Here is a 16,443-nt window from a genome sequence, read left to right on the forward strand (position 1 = left end):
TTATTATATTTTATGTTTCAATCCATCCTAGCCTCTTATCTTTGCTCCTGATCTCACAGGCCTATATTATAGGATAGAAAGTCTTTGTTCAGTGTTTTTCTTTGGTCGTTTAATTTTTTAAATATAGAAATGTATATTTTCTTTTTTTTAGGGGCTGCTTTCTTACCTCATCATTGATAGGCACACTTGCACTAAGCCTTACAATACCTCTGTCCATAATAGCTGACATGTGTATGCAAAAGGTAAGGAAACTATTTATTATTCATAGATATTTTAGGTGTGTTATTAAAACAAACCTAATGAAAGTTGAGATGTGATTAAATTATAAGGATACAAACATAAATAATACTTGATGCTTTCTCTCCCAAGGTGCTTTACTACATAGAAATATAGAAAGTACCGAAGAAATAGATAATTTCCATTTTTAGCTTTTCCATTTTTTCCCTAAATTTCTAAGTTAAGGGCATCATCTTCATAGGTAGTTCTCCAGTTTTTGAGCTGATTCTGTTCCAGATGTTCTTTGGTAAGTCACATTTTATCATACAAGCATTTTAGTTTCTGCGATAAACCCTGTCACAGGCTCCTTCACACTGTGCTGAATGAGCAGCACAGGAATCATGCTGTTTGCAGTAAAAGTTAGCCATCTCTCTCTGGACTCAGCAGAGTGGGTATCCCATCCCTTTTCTCTGAAGGCCTAGTATGGATGTGGGGATTCTCGTGATAAATATTGGCAATGCTAACACCACAGAAAAGAGAATCTGGGATGTTGCTGCCAGCAGCCTAGAAGGGAAGAGTTTATTCAGTGCTCCTGAATGTAGCAGGAAGAACAGAGGTATGCTGTTGCCCAGCACTGAAAGATGGAGCATAGCCATTTATCACACAGTTCAGTATATGTAGGCATTTAACTTTTAACTGCAACTACTAAGTCACAGAAGTGTGTGTGTGTGTGCGTGTGTGTGTGTGTGTATGTGTGTTTTAGTCTAATATAATTTGAAGAGGGAAATACTTCAAGACCCAAAGGCTTATAATGTGTACAAGCAATAATCAAAATTTTAAACCTATTTTTCTCTAGGTCTTAGCCAGGCACAGTGGCTCACGCCTGTAATCCCAGCACTTGGGAGGCCGAGGCAGGCAGATCACTTGATGTTAGGAGTTCGAGACCAGCCTGGCCAGCATGGTGAAACCCCGTCTCTACTAACAATACAAAAATTAGCTGGGTGTGATGGCAGGCACCTGTAATCCCAGCTACTTGGGAGGCTGAGGCAGGAGAATCACTTGAACCCGGGAGGCGGAGGTTGCAGTGAGCCAAGATCATGCCACTGCGCTCCAGCCTGGGCAACAGAACAAGACTCCATCTCAAAAAAAAAAAAAAAAAGATAAAAGCAAAATATGCTTAGTGCTGTATATCCTCTTTATTTATAAAATAATTCTTTACTGATATTTAACTTTGTTTTATGGTCAGTAAATTCTTATTTGTCATGGTTAAAGAACTGAGATTCTTTCCTTAATTGAGAATTAATTATCTTACATAACTTGCATTTTCAAAGAATGTGGATATTCTATATAACACTAACATTGCACATTATTACACATCATTCTTTTATAGATTTAAGTAATATCTAGGCCCTTCTTCATCTTCAGGTCATAATCCTGAATATGAACCAAACTGGTTGTGAAACTGGGAAGGTGCTACTTGTTAGAGGATTTTGGTAGACTACTGTGTAAATCATCTTTATTGTACTGATATTTTAAAAACAAAAGCTTTCGTAGATTGAAAAAAATTGCAGCTTAATGTTCAGGAATTTTTAAGAAAATAGTCACAGGGGACCTAATTGTATTAAATGATTAGTCATTTCATAATTATCATTACAAACAATAATGGTTATAATTTGTTTAATAAAGTATTTTAGGGTAAAGACAAAACGGGGAAATGTATGCACATGCAATTAATTATAAAAACATAACCAAACTTTAACTGATTGCCCAGTTCTGGATATGAAGACAATCAAGAAAAGATTTGGTGTTCTTGATTGTCTTCATATCTAGAACTGGGCAGTCAGTTAAAGGAGCAGGCTGTGTGTTGGTGTCAGGATTGAGGTTAGGGAGATTCCATCTGGAAAAAGCAACAGTGTGTGTCCAGAACTGTAACACAAACATGATAAGAGAAATATACTTTTCTAGGGTTTTTAGGTTTAATTAGCTAACTGTATTTATATATAGCTTCTGAAATGTTAGCATTTATTAACATTGTGCTTGAAACAAATTGGTTATTTAAATCTATTTATAATCATTTTATATAATAGAAAGCATCCTTGATCATATTCTATTTGATATTCAGATATATTTAGGAATTAGAAAAAAAATTTTTGTTTACATAGGTAATTTTCTTTGTTGTAATAAATGGCTTCATTTCTTTTGTCTTAGCTTGTTGGAAATCAAATTAGAAGTTTTTTATTATGAGACAACATATAAACAGCTACATTGTGGAAAGTGAACTTGCCTTCTAAAGTCTTCTAGGGCTTTATCTATCTTTATTAAGTTTGCTTTGATTCAGTTATGAAATAAGGTTTTTAGTTGAATATTCATGAAATAATTCTATCAACTATATCTACATTTTTAATCGCATTATTTATAACTTCTTAATACCTTTTCTGATCTTGGATAATTTAAATGCAGCATGGTTTTTCCTGATTATTAGTCATTCTGGCAAATATTCCAGGAATATGTTAAAATATATTGGTAATTTCATAACTAAATGAAGGCTTTTCAGTTTAATGACTATTCTTTCCGGGGTGTTCTTAGGCTGACTCAGTCATTGTATATGAATACCATAGAAATAGGGCATGCATGTTAAAAATTGTCAGTTATTATTCTTGTGTTATGCATTGTGAGTTCCCTCATAAAAGACATTATGCTCACAAAACTCGTTTACTCTGACTAATGGTGCTATGAAATGGAATAGTATATGTTTTCCACCAGAGGGAGTCTTACCTATGACTCCATGCCCTTTTTTTTTTTTTTTTTAATTCTCAAAGAGGGCAAACACAGTTTTCCTTCCCTATTTTATAGATAGAAGTTACTATTTTCATCATTATTTTTAAAGCAAACCTCCTGTGTGTTACACTTAAGTCTCAGTGGTTGATCAGTGTAGGCTTCTTTGACAATCGTTTCTGATCTTTAGCTGAGTCTAGATGGTAAAAGTGAACCAGTGAAAGGGAAGAATGAGTTTTGTTTTGGATGGCATCTCATTATTTTTTATTTTCTTTTTATTTATATATTTGTTTTTCTTATTTTTTTTCTTTTTGATTTTAATACCTCCACCCTACTTACAGATATTTTTTATTTTCTTGACAAGCCTGATAAATGATGGATTGGAGGATCAGACTTGTTGACATCACTGATGAGGCTTGTCTTGTTGCTTGTCTTCTCTGGCTAACATTCCTTAGTAAAAATATTTCTATTTTTTTTCTTTATTTTATTTGGTCATTATTTCATTTTGAGCTTTTTTCATTTATTACTAGATAAGCGAGTTTTGAGTGTCAAATTTGCACTTAATTTGTTTTTGGTACTGTCATAAGGACTGTAGCATACACAGCATACTACAACTGTAACTTTTTATGAAAATATACATTTTTTGAAGATGACTTCAGAAACTGAGGGAGAGAGACCCACTTGAGACTAGGCAGCAAACTGTGAAGGAGAAATGAGCAACATGGTGTGCAGGAGCAAAGTTTCATACTGTATATCTCTACTCTAAGTGTACAATGCCTATAAATGGAAAGTATGCTTTCTTGGCTTTCCTTTAGCTTATTTTCCAAGCAAGAACTATTGTTGTTGGTAATTTAGGTACATGGAATAGTAAGTTGAAGTCTTGAATTCTTATTTAATAATAATACACTTAATACATTGTCAGTGTTTAATTTTGTCTTCCCATTGTTCTTATTCCTGCTAGTTTTCACAAATAGAAAACTTACACTGAAGGGGAAAATTGCCTTAATGATCATTGTGGGTGTGTTTTTTCCTCTATCTTTTATTTTTAGGTGCAGTTTTCTTGGTTATTTTTTGCAGGAGCTATCCCTGTATTTTTTTCATTTTTTATTGTAACTCTCCTATGCCATTATAATAATTGGGATCCTGTGATGTTGGGAATCAGAAGAATATTTGCTTTTATATGCAGAAAACATCGAATTCAGAGGTACGTTTAGTCCCAATACACATTTTTAAAAATAGTGTTTGCTAGATAACTGAGAATTGCATCATGCTGGCCTAGCTTTTAGAGATTTTGTGAGGAATTATTGAAAGATGATAACTTATATGTTATGGCAGATGAAAATAATTTGTTTAGATCTTTTGGGTAATAAGATTCTTTCTCTTTCTTTCTTTCTTCTTTCTTTCTTACTTTCTTTCTTTCTTTCTTCCTTTCTTTCTTTCTTTCTTTCTTTTTCTTTCTCTCTCTTTTTCTTTCCTTCTCTTTCCCTCTTTCTTTCTTCTCTTTCTTCTTTTTTTCTCTTTCTTGACAGAGTCTTGCTCTGTAGCCCAGCCTGGAGTGCAATGGCATGATCTCAGCTCACTGCAACCTCTGCCTCCTGGGTTCAAGTGATTCTCCTGCCTCAGCCTCCTGAGTAGCTGGGATTACAGGCGTGCACCACCATGCCCAGCTAATTTTTGTATTTTTAATAGAGGCAGGTTTCACCGTGTTGGCCAGGCTGGCCTTGAATTCCCGACCACAAGTGATTTGCCTGCCTAGTATCTATATTTTTTTTAAAAAATAATATGATTCACAGGTAATACCAAAAGGTTTACTGTTTTGCCATAACAAACTTAAATATAGAAAACTTTTATTGGTTTGAACATAATTCATGATAGAATAGTATTTCCTCAGTTTTTCTTTCCAATTTCTTTCTTTTTAAGAATGAAAGCTTTTTACATTTTGCTATAAAAAGAACTTGGTTCCAGTGACTCTGGAGCTCAAGACCAGCCTGGGCAACATATCAAGACCCTGTCTCTAAGAAAATTAAAAAAAAAATTACCCAGACACAATGGCATATACCTGTAGTCCCAAGCTACTTGGGAGGCTGAGGTAGGAGGATCACTTGAGCCCAGGAATTCAAAGCTGCAGTGAACTATAATAGCACCACTACACTTTAGCCTGGGTGACAAAGTGATACCCTGTCTCTTATTTAAAAAACAAAAAGTGAGACCCTATCTCTTATTTAAAAAACAAAAACAAAAAACGCTAACTTCGGACAAGTTCTTGGGAAATTTTATCCTAGTGTTGGTTCTGCCACTGACTTGCATCCTGTCCACATAGCTTCAGCCAATGGAATAAATAAGGTTTGAGGTTCCTTTTCAGCTCTAAAGCTTTCCTTAATTATTGCTTTTTTTTTTTTCTTAAGAGTTCCAGAAGACAGCGAACAGTGTGAGAGTCTCATCTCTATGCACAGTGTTTCTCAGGAGGATGGAGCTAGTTAGCTGTTTGTTGTCTGTAGCCCAGGTTTGTATGTGAGCTGGGTTTAGTATTGAATAAGGTTCTTATCTGTGTCATATTCAAAGGGTTGATTTTCTATAATTAGTTGTTTGAGAGGCAATACAGCCTTAGAGGCTAAAGGGGCTAAAGCCTGGACTCCAGTTCCGTCTTCTCCACATACTAGCTGTGTGGCCCTATGCAAGGTTCTTAATCTCTTGATGCTCCGGCTCTCTTATTTGTGAAATGGGATTACAGTAGAACCTCCCTTATGAGGGTGTTAAAATAGTAAATACTTGGTAAATATAAAGTATGTATAATAGTGCCTGACTCAAATGATCAGAAAGTTTTAACTCATTTTTATTCATGCTAAGGGTCATTTTATTTAATAATATGCTTTAGAAAAATATTTTTTCTCTGATGATAAAAGAAAAATGTAATATCCTGGGGTACAATATACTGGTTGGAAAATACTAGTCTTTATGTGTGTGTTTTACATAACTGGCACAGTGTTTATCCTCATTCTCTGACATTGCTTTGTCATTTAACAATGCTTCTGGAATATTTTTCCATTTTTTACATTTTAAGAAATAGTGTCTTTTATATGTCTTCGATGATAGAGTACATGACATTTAATATTTTGCTGAATGAAAGCTTGAATTAAATATAACATACAGATTTTGCAGGTACAAAAGTGATTATTTAGAATGAAAGATCACAATAAACTACTAGAATTTTTCTAGTTTTTCTAAGACATTTGCGGGTACAAAAGTGATTATTTAGAATGAAAGATCACAATAAACTACTAGAATTTTTCTAGTTTTTCTAAGACATCTTTAGGCAATTTATATTGAAATGTTTCTTGATTGCTACTGAGTTTTTCCTCCCTATCTAGAACATTGTACAACTCCTGTCAGTTGTTAACACTTATATTAGGCTTGAAGATTAAGTTTCGTTATCCTCATGGTAAACTTGCTTCTAACCTACAGCTAATGGTCCTGGTTTTCTGTTTTTCTTTAGTGTGCTGTTTTTAAATCTAGTTTATACCTGCACATGGTTTGAGCTCTAGTTCTCCAAGACTTTTTGTACAAGGCAGTTACCCCTGCCCTTCCCTGCCCTGCTCATCCTGCTTTCATTTTCTTCCCACTCTGAGGAAATTAAACTCTTCTCTGATTCTTTTGGTATTTTCCTTCTTGTCTCCCTAAGTATCACGCTTATGACTTGTGTTTCATGAGTTCTCGGTTTTAGGCATCTTCAGCTGACTTTCCCACTAAGATCAATGAGGACAGATTATTTTCAAGTTTACTCCTCCTCTGCTCCCACCTCATATGCCTCCTGTCTCCATATCAGTTCGGCCTCCTCATCATCCCTGTATAGTTATTGCATAATTTTGGATAGATCTGTAGTCAGTGTTTATATTGTTGTCACTAAAAAATTGTTACTTATAACTGAGCTATGTAGGATTCGTCCTGGTATTTCCCTTATCCAGAGATTCTCTGTTACTACCCTTTTTGGAGAGTAAACCTTAAAGTCTTCTCCTGGGATAGAGAAAAGGCACTTGGCCAACTGTGAAAAGTAAGAGAGGGCATCTGAGTGTCTGTCTGCTTTTTCTATAGACATTATACCAGTCTTCTTGTTTTTAGTCGTTTCTTCACCCCTCCTTACAGAGATATCTGGTCCTGTTTTTCCATTGCTAACCAAGAGTTGGCTGTTATTTTCTCATCTCTCTACTTTTGTTTTTGTCCATGTGGTTTATTCCTTTTAAGAAAAAAATTCCAGGCTGGGCATAGTAACTCATGCCTGTAATCCTAGCATTTTGGGAGGCCAAGGAGGGAGGATCACTTGAGCTCAGGAGTTTGAGACTAGCCTGGGCAACATAGTGAGACCTTATTTCTGTTAAAAAATATATTTTTTAACCCTTTGTTTCCTTTTTAGTGAGGTTTTGGAGAACAAGTGGAACTAAATATATGTTTATGTGCCATCTTTAAATTTAAAAAAACGTAAACACAATTACAGTAAGTCCTCACTTAACATCATCAGTAGGTTCTTATAAACTGTGACTTTACGCAAAATTACAGCAAAACTTTTTTTTTTGCATCAACATTATAACATAACAACACTGAACGAAAAAATGTTATTCGGGGACCTAAAGTCAGTTTCCTAGAACCTATGACATTAAATGAGGACTTTGTATTCTTGAAAGCTTTTTAATGCTGTAATTTATGCATTATTTTTCTTGGGTATGCTGTGCATTGTTCTCATACTCACACTTAAACCTACCCATATCCAGCAAGGTTTCAGTATTTTTAGAAGTGAGAGCTGTGTAAAGAAGAGAGTGAAGACTAGAGAGGATGGATTGCAATAGAGTAGAATAGACTGGGCAGGTGTCTTTGTCTTTGCAGGAGTAATGTTGGAATATACCAGGAGTACAACTAACTGCTAATACACAGTCTTTAGTGTTGATGTCAGCTTTTGACATTGCTATAGAAGTCACATTCATAAGTTCTTAGTACTCCAAATTTGAGTATCCAGTTATTAAGTATGTATACAGTGAAAATAGGTATTTCAATCTTAAGATAATTTGCTTTTTAAAATGTAAACTATAGAAAACTAAAACTGTGAAATTATAATCTAATCACATTTCTGTGGTTTCTGTTTTTAGCTTGATAATGGAACTATACAGCTAAGAGACAATCTCTGGCAAGTTTTTGTAGAAAAAATGTTTCAGTGCCTAGTCTGAAAAATAACAGTTTCAGTTCTTTGAAACTCTAAAATATATTTTTCTCATACCTGTTTTCTTCATTTTCATAATGAAGCACTTTGCTATGTAGCTGTGTACATATCACTACAGTTATAGGAAGTTTCAGTCTACAGTCCATCCAAAGGACCAACCTGCCTTACACATCTCAAGGAATTCAGCTGTTGAAATCATTTGAACTAATCAAGGAATAAATCCTAATGTTCTGGGACTTTATTTTCACATGTTAAATGCTGGAATATATTATGAAAATGTTTTCAAGAAATCACTTAAGTGTTCATAGACCAGTATTTCTGACAGGTAAAATGCTAAAATAAGCTACCTGTAATAAGTGTGGATTATATTTTTGGGTTTTGTAGAATATTGCAAATTAACTACACAAAAAATGTTTAATTTATACAACAAGCATGTTTGTGCAAATTTCATGGGACTTTAAAAAGAATAAGTATTTGAGAAAATATCTGGTTCACTTACACTACATTTACTGTATTATTCTTTTATAGCATTAGGTGCCTTGTATTTTAAATCTGTGACAAACCGTGGCAAATTTTTAAAGGGGAAGTATTATTATAAAATGAAGAAATATGTATTTCTAAAGGCTATATTGCTGTAAACTTAATTGATAAAGCTCTGTTTAATTTAGAGTTTTGAAGAAATAGTCTCCCTTCAATTAAGAAATTTTCATAACGGAATGATTTAAATTGAAGTGACAAAGAGTATTATTAAAATACAATGTTTATACGTGTATTTGTGTATTGTAGATGTATCAAGTGATTTCTAATTTTTTTCACATATGAATGTGCCAGATTACTCTAGAACTAGATGTCTCTTCTTTAAATAATTTTAGTTTTCCTGAATAAATTTGTAATGGTTAAAGTACCAAGTAAGTAAGGTGAGAAGGGATTCTGTTTTTAAAATCACATCAGAACTTTTCCTCTACTAAGATTATAAATTAAATGTAAAATACTCCTAATTGCAATTCTTAAACTTAGGCCTTACATGTACTTATTATGCAACTGCTCCTGGACTCTATTCACCATAGATATCAGTAAACGTATGTCCCAGGATTCACAGGCTTTTGATTAATCAATATTCTTTTCAAGTTTTCTGTGTGAAGAGTTTAGTTCTCTTCAAAATTTCTTAACTAATCTGATTTTTAAGAATTCTCTTTGCAGTGTTTAGCTTCCTATTCACATTCTTAAAATTGCTTTGGTGTTACCATGAGTCTAAAATGAAGTTTAGCCTTCCTTTTGTTTCATTCTGAGAACTTCTATATTATATTACCTTTAAAAATTGTTTATGATATTAAATTTAAAATACAAACAGCTCTCTCTCTTTTTTTTTTTTTTAAATCATCCAGCCCAAAGTGGCAAAAACAGCTCTTTTCTCATTTGGCACCACCAATAATGCAAGTTAAAAATAATGTTGAGTTTATTATACTTTTGACCTGTTTAGCTCAACAGGGTGAAGGCATGTAAAGAATGTGGACTTCTGAGGAATTTTCTTTTAAAAAGAACATAATGAAGTAACATTTTAATTACTCAAGGACTACTTTTGGTTGAAGTTTATAATCTAGATACCTCTACTTTTTGTTTTTGCTGTTCGACAGTTCACAAAGACCTTCAGCAATTTACAGGGTAAAATCGTTGAAGTAGTGGAGGTGAAACTGAAATTTAAAATTATTCTGTAAATACTATAGGGAAAGAGGCTGAGCTTAGAATCTTTTGGTTGTTCATGTGTTCTGTGCTCTTATCATCACACAGGTCATGTGTTGTTCCTCAGGATTCTGGAAGTACTAAGCCGTAGTTAACAGGCTGCATAGACCTTCAGCCAATCTTCTTTCATTATACTGATGCTTTTCTGTTTCTTAAAAAACAAAAATCAATGAACAACTTCTTTAGAAGGAAGCACCACTGTTCAATTGGTTAACTGAAAGTATGAATCACTGCCGCTTTGCTTGCCCACCTGTTGGCTTTTTCTCACAGGTTTTATTTATCTGAATGATTGTTGCATTTGAATACTGTAGCCATGGTGAGTGAGCAGTTGAAGACTTCCTTTCTGCACCTTCATAGTTAAGGGTTCATCTTCTCAAGAAATAAAGTTGTGCTGGGTTGTTTCAATTCTGTAGATCACCTAGAAACTAGGTAACAAGGCCCTTGGATCACAATGAGCACATTGCAGGTCTTTGGAAATGCTGGAAAGGGGTTACATTCAAGTAACTGCTGACGTCCTTCCTCTCTGTCAGACCCATGTTGGCCTGTAATTATATTTTTCTGAATCTAAAAACAAATAGAAATTTCTGATATCTTTTCAGTCTCCTACTTTTCTTTCCATTCATCACTTAAATCTCATTATTGTATAACGTTTCAAATTATGACCTGGATTGAAGGAAGTCTGTTTTGTCAGGGACTTTGTTAGGTGAACATCAGAATCTCAACTACAACAAAGCTGAAAAATGAGGCAGCCTTAACAGTAAATGCTTTTGGGCCGGGCGCGGTGGCTCACGCCTGTAGTCCCAGCACTTTGGGAGGCCGAGGCAGGTGGATCACGAGGTCAGGAGATCGAGACCATCCTGGTTAACACAGTGAAACCCCGTCTCTACTAAAAATACAAAGAATTAGCTGGGCGATGTGGCGGGCGCCTGTAGTCCCAGCTGCTCGGGAGGCTGAGGCGAGAGAATGGCGTGAACCCAGGAGATGGAGCTGGCAGTGAGCCGAGATCAGGCCACCGCACTCCAGCCTGGGCGACAGCGAGACTCCGTCTCAAGAAAAAAAAAAAGTGAATACTTTTGAAATGAGTGCTTTTTGAAGCTTAGAAGAACCATTAGGTTTATGTAATGCACCCATACTTATTCCTTTAAATAAATTTTAATTTAAAAACATTGAGATATTGGCTTCTGTCAACCTGATTTAATTAATTCTTTACATTAAGCTGATTTCCCCCCTGGCAGCTGACAAATAAGTTCATTGTTCTTGTAGAAGTGAGCTCACAAGGTTAAATGTGAATGTTCTCAAAGGTACACAGCCTTGTTTCAGAAGAATTTTAGTGCCCACTGTAAAATCAATCATGAAGAGCCAATTTGGGGTATGACTCCAAGGTATGCAAGGTATGACTCCTCTGGAAGCCAAGTTTTTTCATAGGGCACTGTGGTAATACCCATAGCACTAATCCTCAGTGTGCTGGTTGAAGAAATAAAATGTTTTTAAAGAAGGATAAAGGAGGAATTAATTAGAAAATGTTTTTTTCCACATATTATCAAATAAATGAAATGTCATTTTCATATTAAGTAATTATAGTTATGATCTTGCTTCATTTCTACCTACTCTCCTTTTGAAATATTCTTTATTACTAAATAATATTTTAGGAGGAGTTAACAGAAATAATTACCTGTAACATCTGCAGATAAACTTACATAGCTAACATTGTGTGCTGACTTTTTTAAATGGTAAAGTGGCATTAATGAGATGTTCAGTTTACAGAATTTGAAGTTTGAGTTCTATTTTAGTAGTCTGCCGTGTCCCCCAAATCCCATTTAGATAAATTGAGGTTCATTTTTCACATAGACTTGCAACTTTTAGACACCACATTTTTTTTTATAGTAACAGCCTCATTTGCCTGTACAATAACTAATAATACAGTATTTCATAGGTACATTGTATGTGCACAGGAAATTTTTCTTTAAATCTTAAGAGCCTTTAATAAACGAGATATTTTAATATTTTAATGTTACTACATTTAAAAAATAGTGTTTTCCTACAAAATTTTCTGTATTCAGTATACGTTAACTATGAAAATGTCAAACAATGAAATCATTGAAATATATTTAAGGAAAAATTACCAACCAAAAGTAATGAGTACCCTCTATATGCATATTTGCTGGAATGTTCATGTGAAATGGTAACATTTCCAATAACAGCATTTTGAATCTGGGGTGACACAAACATGATTTTTATTTTTGAGCTAGGGATTTTGATGGAGAAGCACCTAGATGAAGACACCATTTCATTCATGATATTTTAAAATTAGAAAAGTAAAGCTTCTAAATTGAAACTCTTAACAGGTCACTTCATGAAATTTTTAGTTTTAAATTTAATTTTACATGAGATGTCTTTCTGAAGAGCTACTTTTATTAACTTTCACTTAGATCGTTGTATGCTAGGCATTCAGTATTTCTCTACTTGATTTTCCTATGCCTAGTTGTGATTACAGCAAGTATTTAATAATAAAGTCAGTCATGTGAGAGTATCCATTAATTTCAGTGGGTCCTTGGAAGGCAGGCAGAAGATTTCTGTCCAAGAGTCTTATTTTTGACATGAGATGAAATTCTTTTTTTTTTTGAGATGGGGTCTCACTGTGTCACCCAGGCTGGAGTGCAGTGGCAGGATCTTGGCTCACTGCAACCTCCCAAGCTCAAGCCATCCTCCCACCTCAGTCTTCTGAGTAGCTGGGACTACTGGCATGTGCCCCCATTCCTGATTAGTTTTTTTGTATTTTTGGTAGAGATGGGGTCTTGCTATATTGCCTAATTTTTGTGTTTTTAGTAGAGATGGGGTTTCACCATGTTGGCCAGGCTGCTCTTGAACTCCTGAGCTCAAGTAATCTGCAAGCGCTGGCCTCCCAAAGTGCTGGGATTACAGGCATGAGCCACCATGCCTGGCTAAAACCAATTCTTTTGATTGTTTTTGCCACCATTTTCTTACTTGGAATAGCTTTCACATTTATTTTTCTTATGAAGAAATCCAGTGTCAGTCAGACCATATAACATGAAAGCAAAATTTCATTGAAGCCTATCCTTGTCTTAATTATTCTAAAATAAAGTACAATAAAGTGAATTATTTTGCCCTTTGTAGTAGCATAGTGTTAAGTTATATATATATTTTAATGTGCATACTCCTAAGTAAAGTTTCAGAGACCACATGCTGGAGAGCAGTGGCTTTCAGACAGCACCAGCATCACCTGAAGGCCTTGTTGAATACACATTATTGGAAGAGAGGGGAGAACACAGGCTCATGCCTGTAATTCCAGTGCTTTGGGAGACTGAGGCAGGAGGATCACGTGAGCCCAGGAGTTCAAGATCAGGCTGGGCAATACAGCAAGACCCCTGTCTCTACAAAAACAAAAACAAAAAACAAACAGGCATGGTAGTGCATACCTGTAGTCTGAGCTGCTTGGGAGTCTGAGGCAGGAGGATCACTTGAACCCAGGAGTTCGAGGCTGCAGTGAGTTATTATTGGGCCACTGCAGTCCAGCCTGGGCAGCAAAGTGAGACCCTGTCTATTAAAAAAACAAAACCAAAAACTTGATTGCTGGGTGCCTCCCTAGAGTTTCTGATTCAGTAGGTCTGGCGGTGGGGATGGTGGGCCTGGTAATTTGCCTTTCTAACAAGCGTCCAGGTAATGCCCCAGCTGCTGGTCCCAGGACCACACTTTGCAGATTATTACTCTGAGAAGAGCACTAACTCTGACGTTGGATTCCTTCTGTTCCTCATTAGTGAATTTATTTGGGGGAGATTATTCAATCTGGTAGATCCGCATTTACTTAGCTGTGAAGTGGAGGTTAATGCAACCTGCCTGAGACTGTGAGAATCAGAAACTCTAATTGAAATACCAGGCCCAGCGTGCCTGGATGCTTGAAAAATGCTGACTCCCATGGTCAGTCCTTCCCTCACTCTTCTCAGCTATAAAGTGAGGAGCGGAATTCAGTATCTTTTAAGATTCCTCTCAGGTGTAAAATGCTGTGATTCTAAAAGTTTAATTTTGTAGTTCCAGAGACAATGCCAAACACCTGTATGTACTTAGTGCTTTGTAAAGAGTGGTGATAACAGTGACGCCACATAGGCCGTAATTTTGTTTTTGCTTTTGTTAGGGTGTTCAGCATCTTGACTCCTTAAAAGTTTTCAGTCAGATTTATAAAGCAGCATTGAAGAAGTTGTATTATGTTTGAGTACAGTTGGAATCCATGGCAGTTTTATGGAGGCCGAATATGTCAGATGAATAGGCTAATTTTCCTGAGTTGCTGGCCTTATTAGTCCCTACTATGTTGCCCCCTGGTTACCTAATGCATGTTCAAAAGGTATAGTTTTCATCACCTGCTTGATCTTGATTTTCAGACAGCATCAAATCAGTTGCAAAACAAATCCAAGCTAAAATTGTGAGCGTATGATTAATTTACTATAGCATGTAATTATGCAGTATTTTATTTTTTATTTTTTATTTTTTTTGAGACAGAGTCTCGCTCCATTGCCCAGGCTGAAGTGCAGTGGCATGATCTCGGCTCACTCTAACCTCTGCCTCCTGTGTTCAAGTGATTCTTCTGCCTCAGCCTCCCGAATAACTGGGATTACAGACATGCACCACCACGCCCAGCTAATTTTTTGTATTTATAGTAGAGACAAGGTTTTACCGTGTTGGCCAGGTTGGTCTTGAACTCTTGACCTCAAGTGATCTACACGCCTCGGCCTCCCAAAGTGCTGGGATTACGGGTGTGAGCCACTGCGCCCAGCTATCCAGTATTTTATTTAAAAGTTGTCACTAGGGTGTTCACTATTGTGAATTTATAATCTTAAAAGTTGGGGATGCTAAAAGTACCAGACTAAAATACTATGAGGTTTTCTCATCTTTTAATTCCATTTTGTTAGAAAAAAATAATCACAACCAGGGTTCTTTTACCTTTCCCCGGCCATCTAGACTGCTTTACTGCAATGTTGGGAAGATTGCATACAATAAAAACTGTAGCTAGTTGATTGGGATTTGGGAAAATTGAATCAAGCATTTGCATTCATCCAGAATGGTCTTAAACTGCTGACTGTGGGGTGCCCACAGGATGAGCACTGGTGGCATGGGTGGGAGGAATTTCCTTGGATACTGCAATTGCATTTGAAAGATCTATTTTCCAAAACCCGAGCAGAGAGAGGCTAGGAGGAATGCAGACAGGACATTGAAAATGCGAATTCCCTTTACTAGTAGAACATGAAATATCTGATAATGGTTTAAAAAAAATAAGTGTCAGGATACATTGTAGTATAAAGGTTCAACTAGTATAATTTAAAATGAGTCTTTATATTCAGGCCAGGTGCGGTGGCTCACACCTATAATCCCAGCACATTGGGAGTCCGAGGCGGGTGGATCACCTGAGATTAGGAGTTCAAAACCAGTGTGACCAACATGGAGAAACCCCTTCTCTACTAAAAATACAAAAAATTAGCCAGGCATGGTGGTGCACGCCTGTAGTCCCAGCTACTTGTGAGGCTGAGGTAGGAGAATCGCTTGAACTCAAGAGGCAGAGGTTGCAGTGAGCTGAGATCACACCACTGCACTCCAGCCTGGGTGACAGAGCGAGACCCTGTTTTAAAAAAATAAGAAATAAAAAGTGAGTCTTCATATTCAAATTAGTATATGAGGTTAGGCAACAATTCTTGTATGGGACCAGGTATATTTAATTTGCCTTTCTTTGCAGTCATCCTAGTAAATCCTTGTAAAGGGTTATTTTATATACAATTTTGTAGTATATTCTAAATCCCCTTTGGCAAATAAAGCTGAAGTTATCTAGTGTCAGCATACTGTGATTTGTATATTTATATAAGACAAGATTGCATCATTCTGATTAAGTTGCAGCATTTTAGTTTTATCTGATAGGCCTGTATTGAGTAATCAGTAGCTATGTGCAAATATTAAGTCAACTTAATTACCAGACCCAGAAGTCCAGAGGTAATCAAAGAGTACTTTCGGAAGATGAAATATTTATAATGAGTTATGGAAACAATGTTTTAGAAATGTTTTTCTTGGTGTAATTTAATGCAGATTTTTACCTCAATTTTGTTAAAAAACTTGATAATTTGATCCCTCCATCTATTTAATATTTAATATTTTCAGATTCTAGAGTATTTAAAATTTAAACACAATTATAAAATTAATTATAATTCCTACTTATGTTAGCTATGATTTAGGGCCAAAACTACCCTGGTTTTGTCTGCAACTTGAAACATTGTGTATTTTAAAGTATATAATTTGGGAACATTATTTTATAGACTGTGGATAACCAAATATAAGATTTGTGATTTTTAATGCTTCATTTGTGTAAAATCATTTGTATATTCTATTTATAGTATGCATTTTCTAGCTCATTAAAAGTACAGAAAAACCTCAAATCTGTCCTTATACAAATATTTGATTTCTAGTTTCCTTTTATTAAAACATTTTCACTCATTCATTCTTTCACACCT

General features: G+C 35.5%; 1 protein-coding gene across 4 annotated transcripts in view; it reads left to right on the forward strand.

Annotated features, from left to right (window-relative positions):
- The window catches only part of LOC129523959 (solute carrier family 35 member F5-like), a 66,518-nt gene that overhangs the window by 19,622 nt on the left and 30,453 nt on the right, over positions 1-16,443 (forward strand). For 3 of the 4 annotated variants that reach the window (XM_063703611.1, XM_063703616.1, XM_063703614.1), the window contains 4 exons: positions 152-242; positions 4,041-4,195; positions 5,397-5,494; positions 8,127-9,547. In XM_063703611.1, the coding sequence (XP_063559681.1) occupies positions 152-242; positions 4,041-4,195; positions 5,397-5,472 (322 nt within the window). In that variant the 3' untranslated portion in view covers positions 5,473-5,494; positions 8,127-9,547. Of the gene's footprint in view, positions 1-151; positions 243-4,040; positions 4,196-5,396; positions 5,495-8,126; positions 9,548-16,443 lie in introns of those variants that run through there. The other variant, XM_063703613.1, reaches the window with a different exon arrangement.

This window comes from Gorilla gorilla, chromosome 1 (genome assembly GCF_029281585.2).
Source record: "Gorilla gorilla gorilla isolate KB3781 chromosome 1, NHGRI_mGorGor1-v2.1_pri, whole genome shotgun sequence".
Taxonomy (NCBI): Eukaryota; Metazoa; Chordata; class Mammalia; order Primates; family Hominidae; genus Gorilla; species Gorilla gorilla.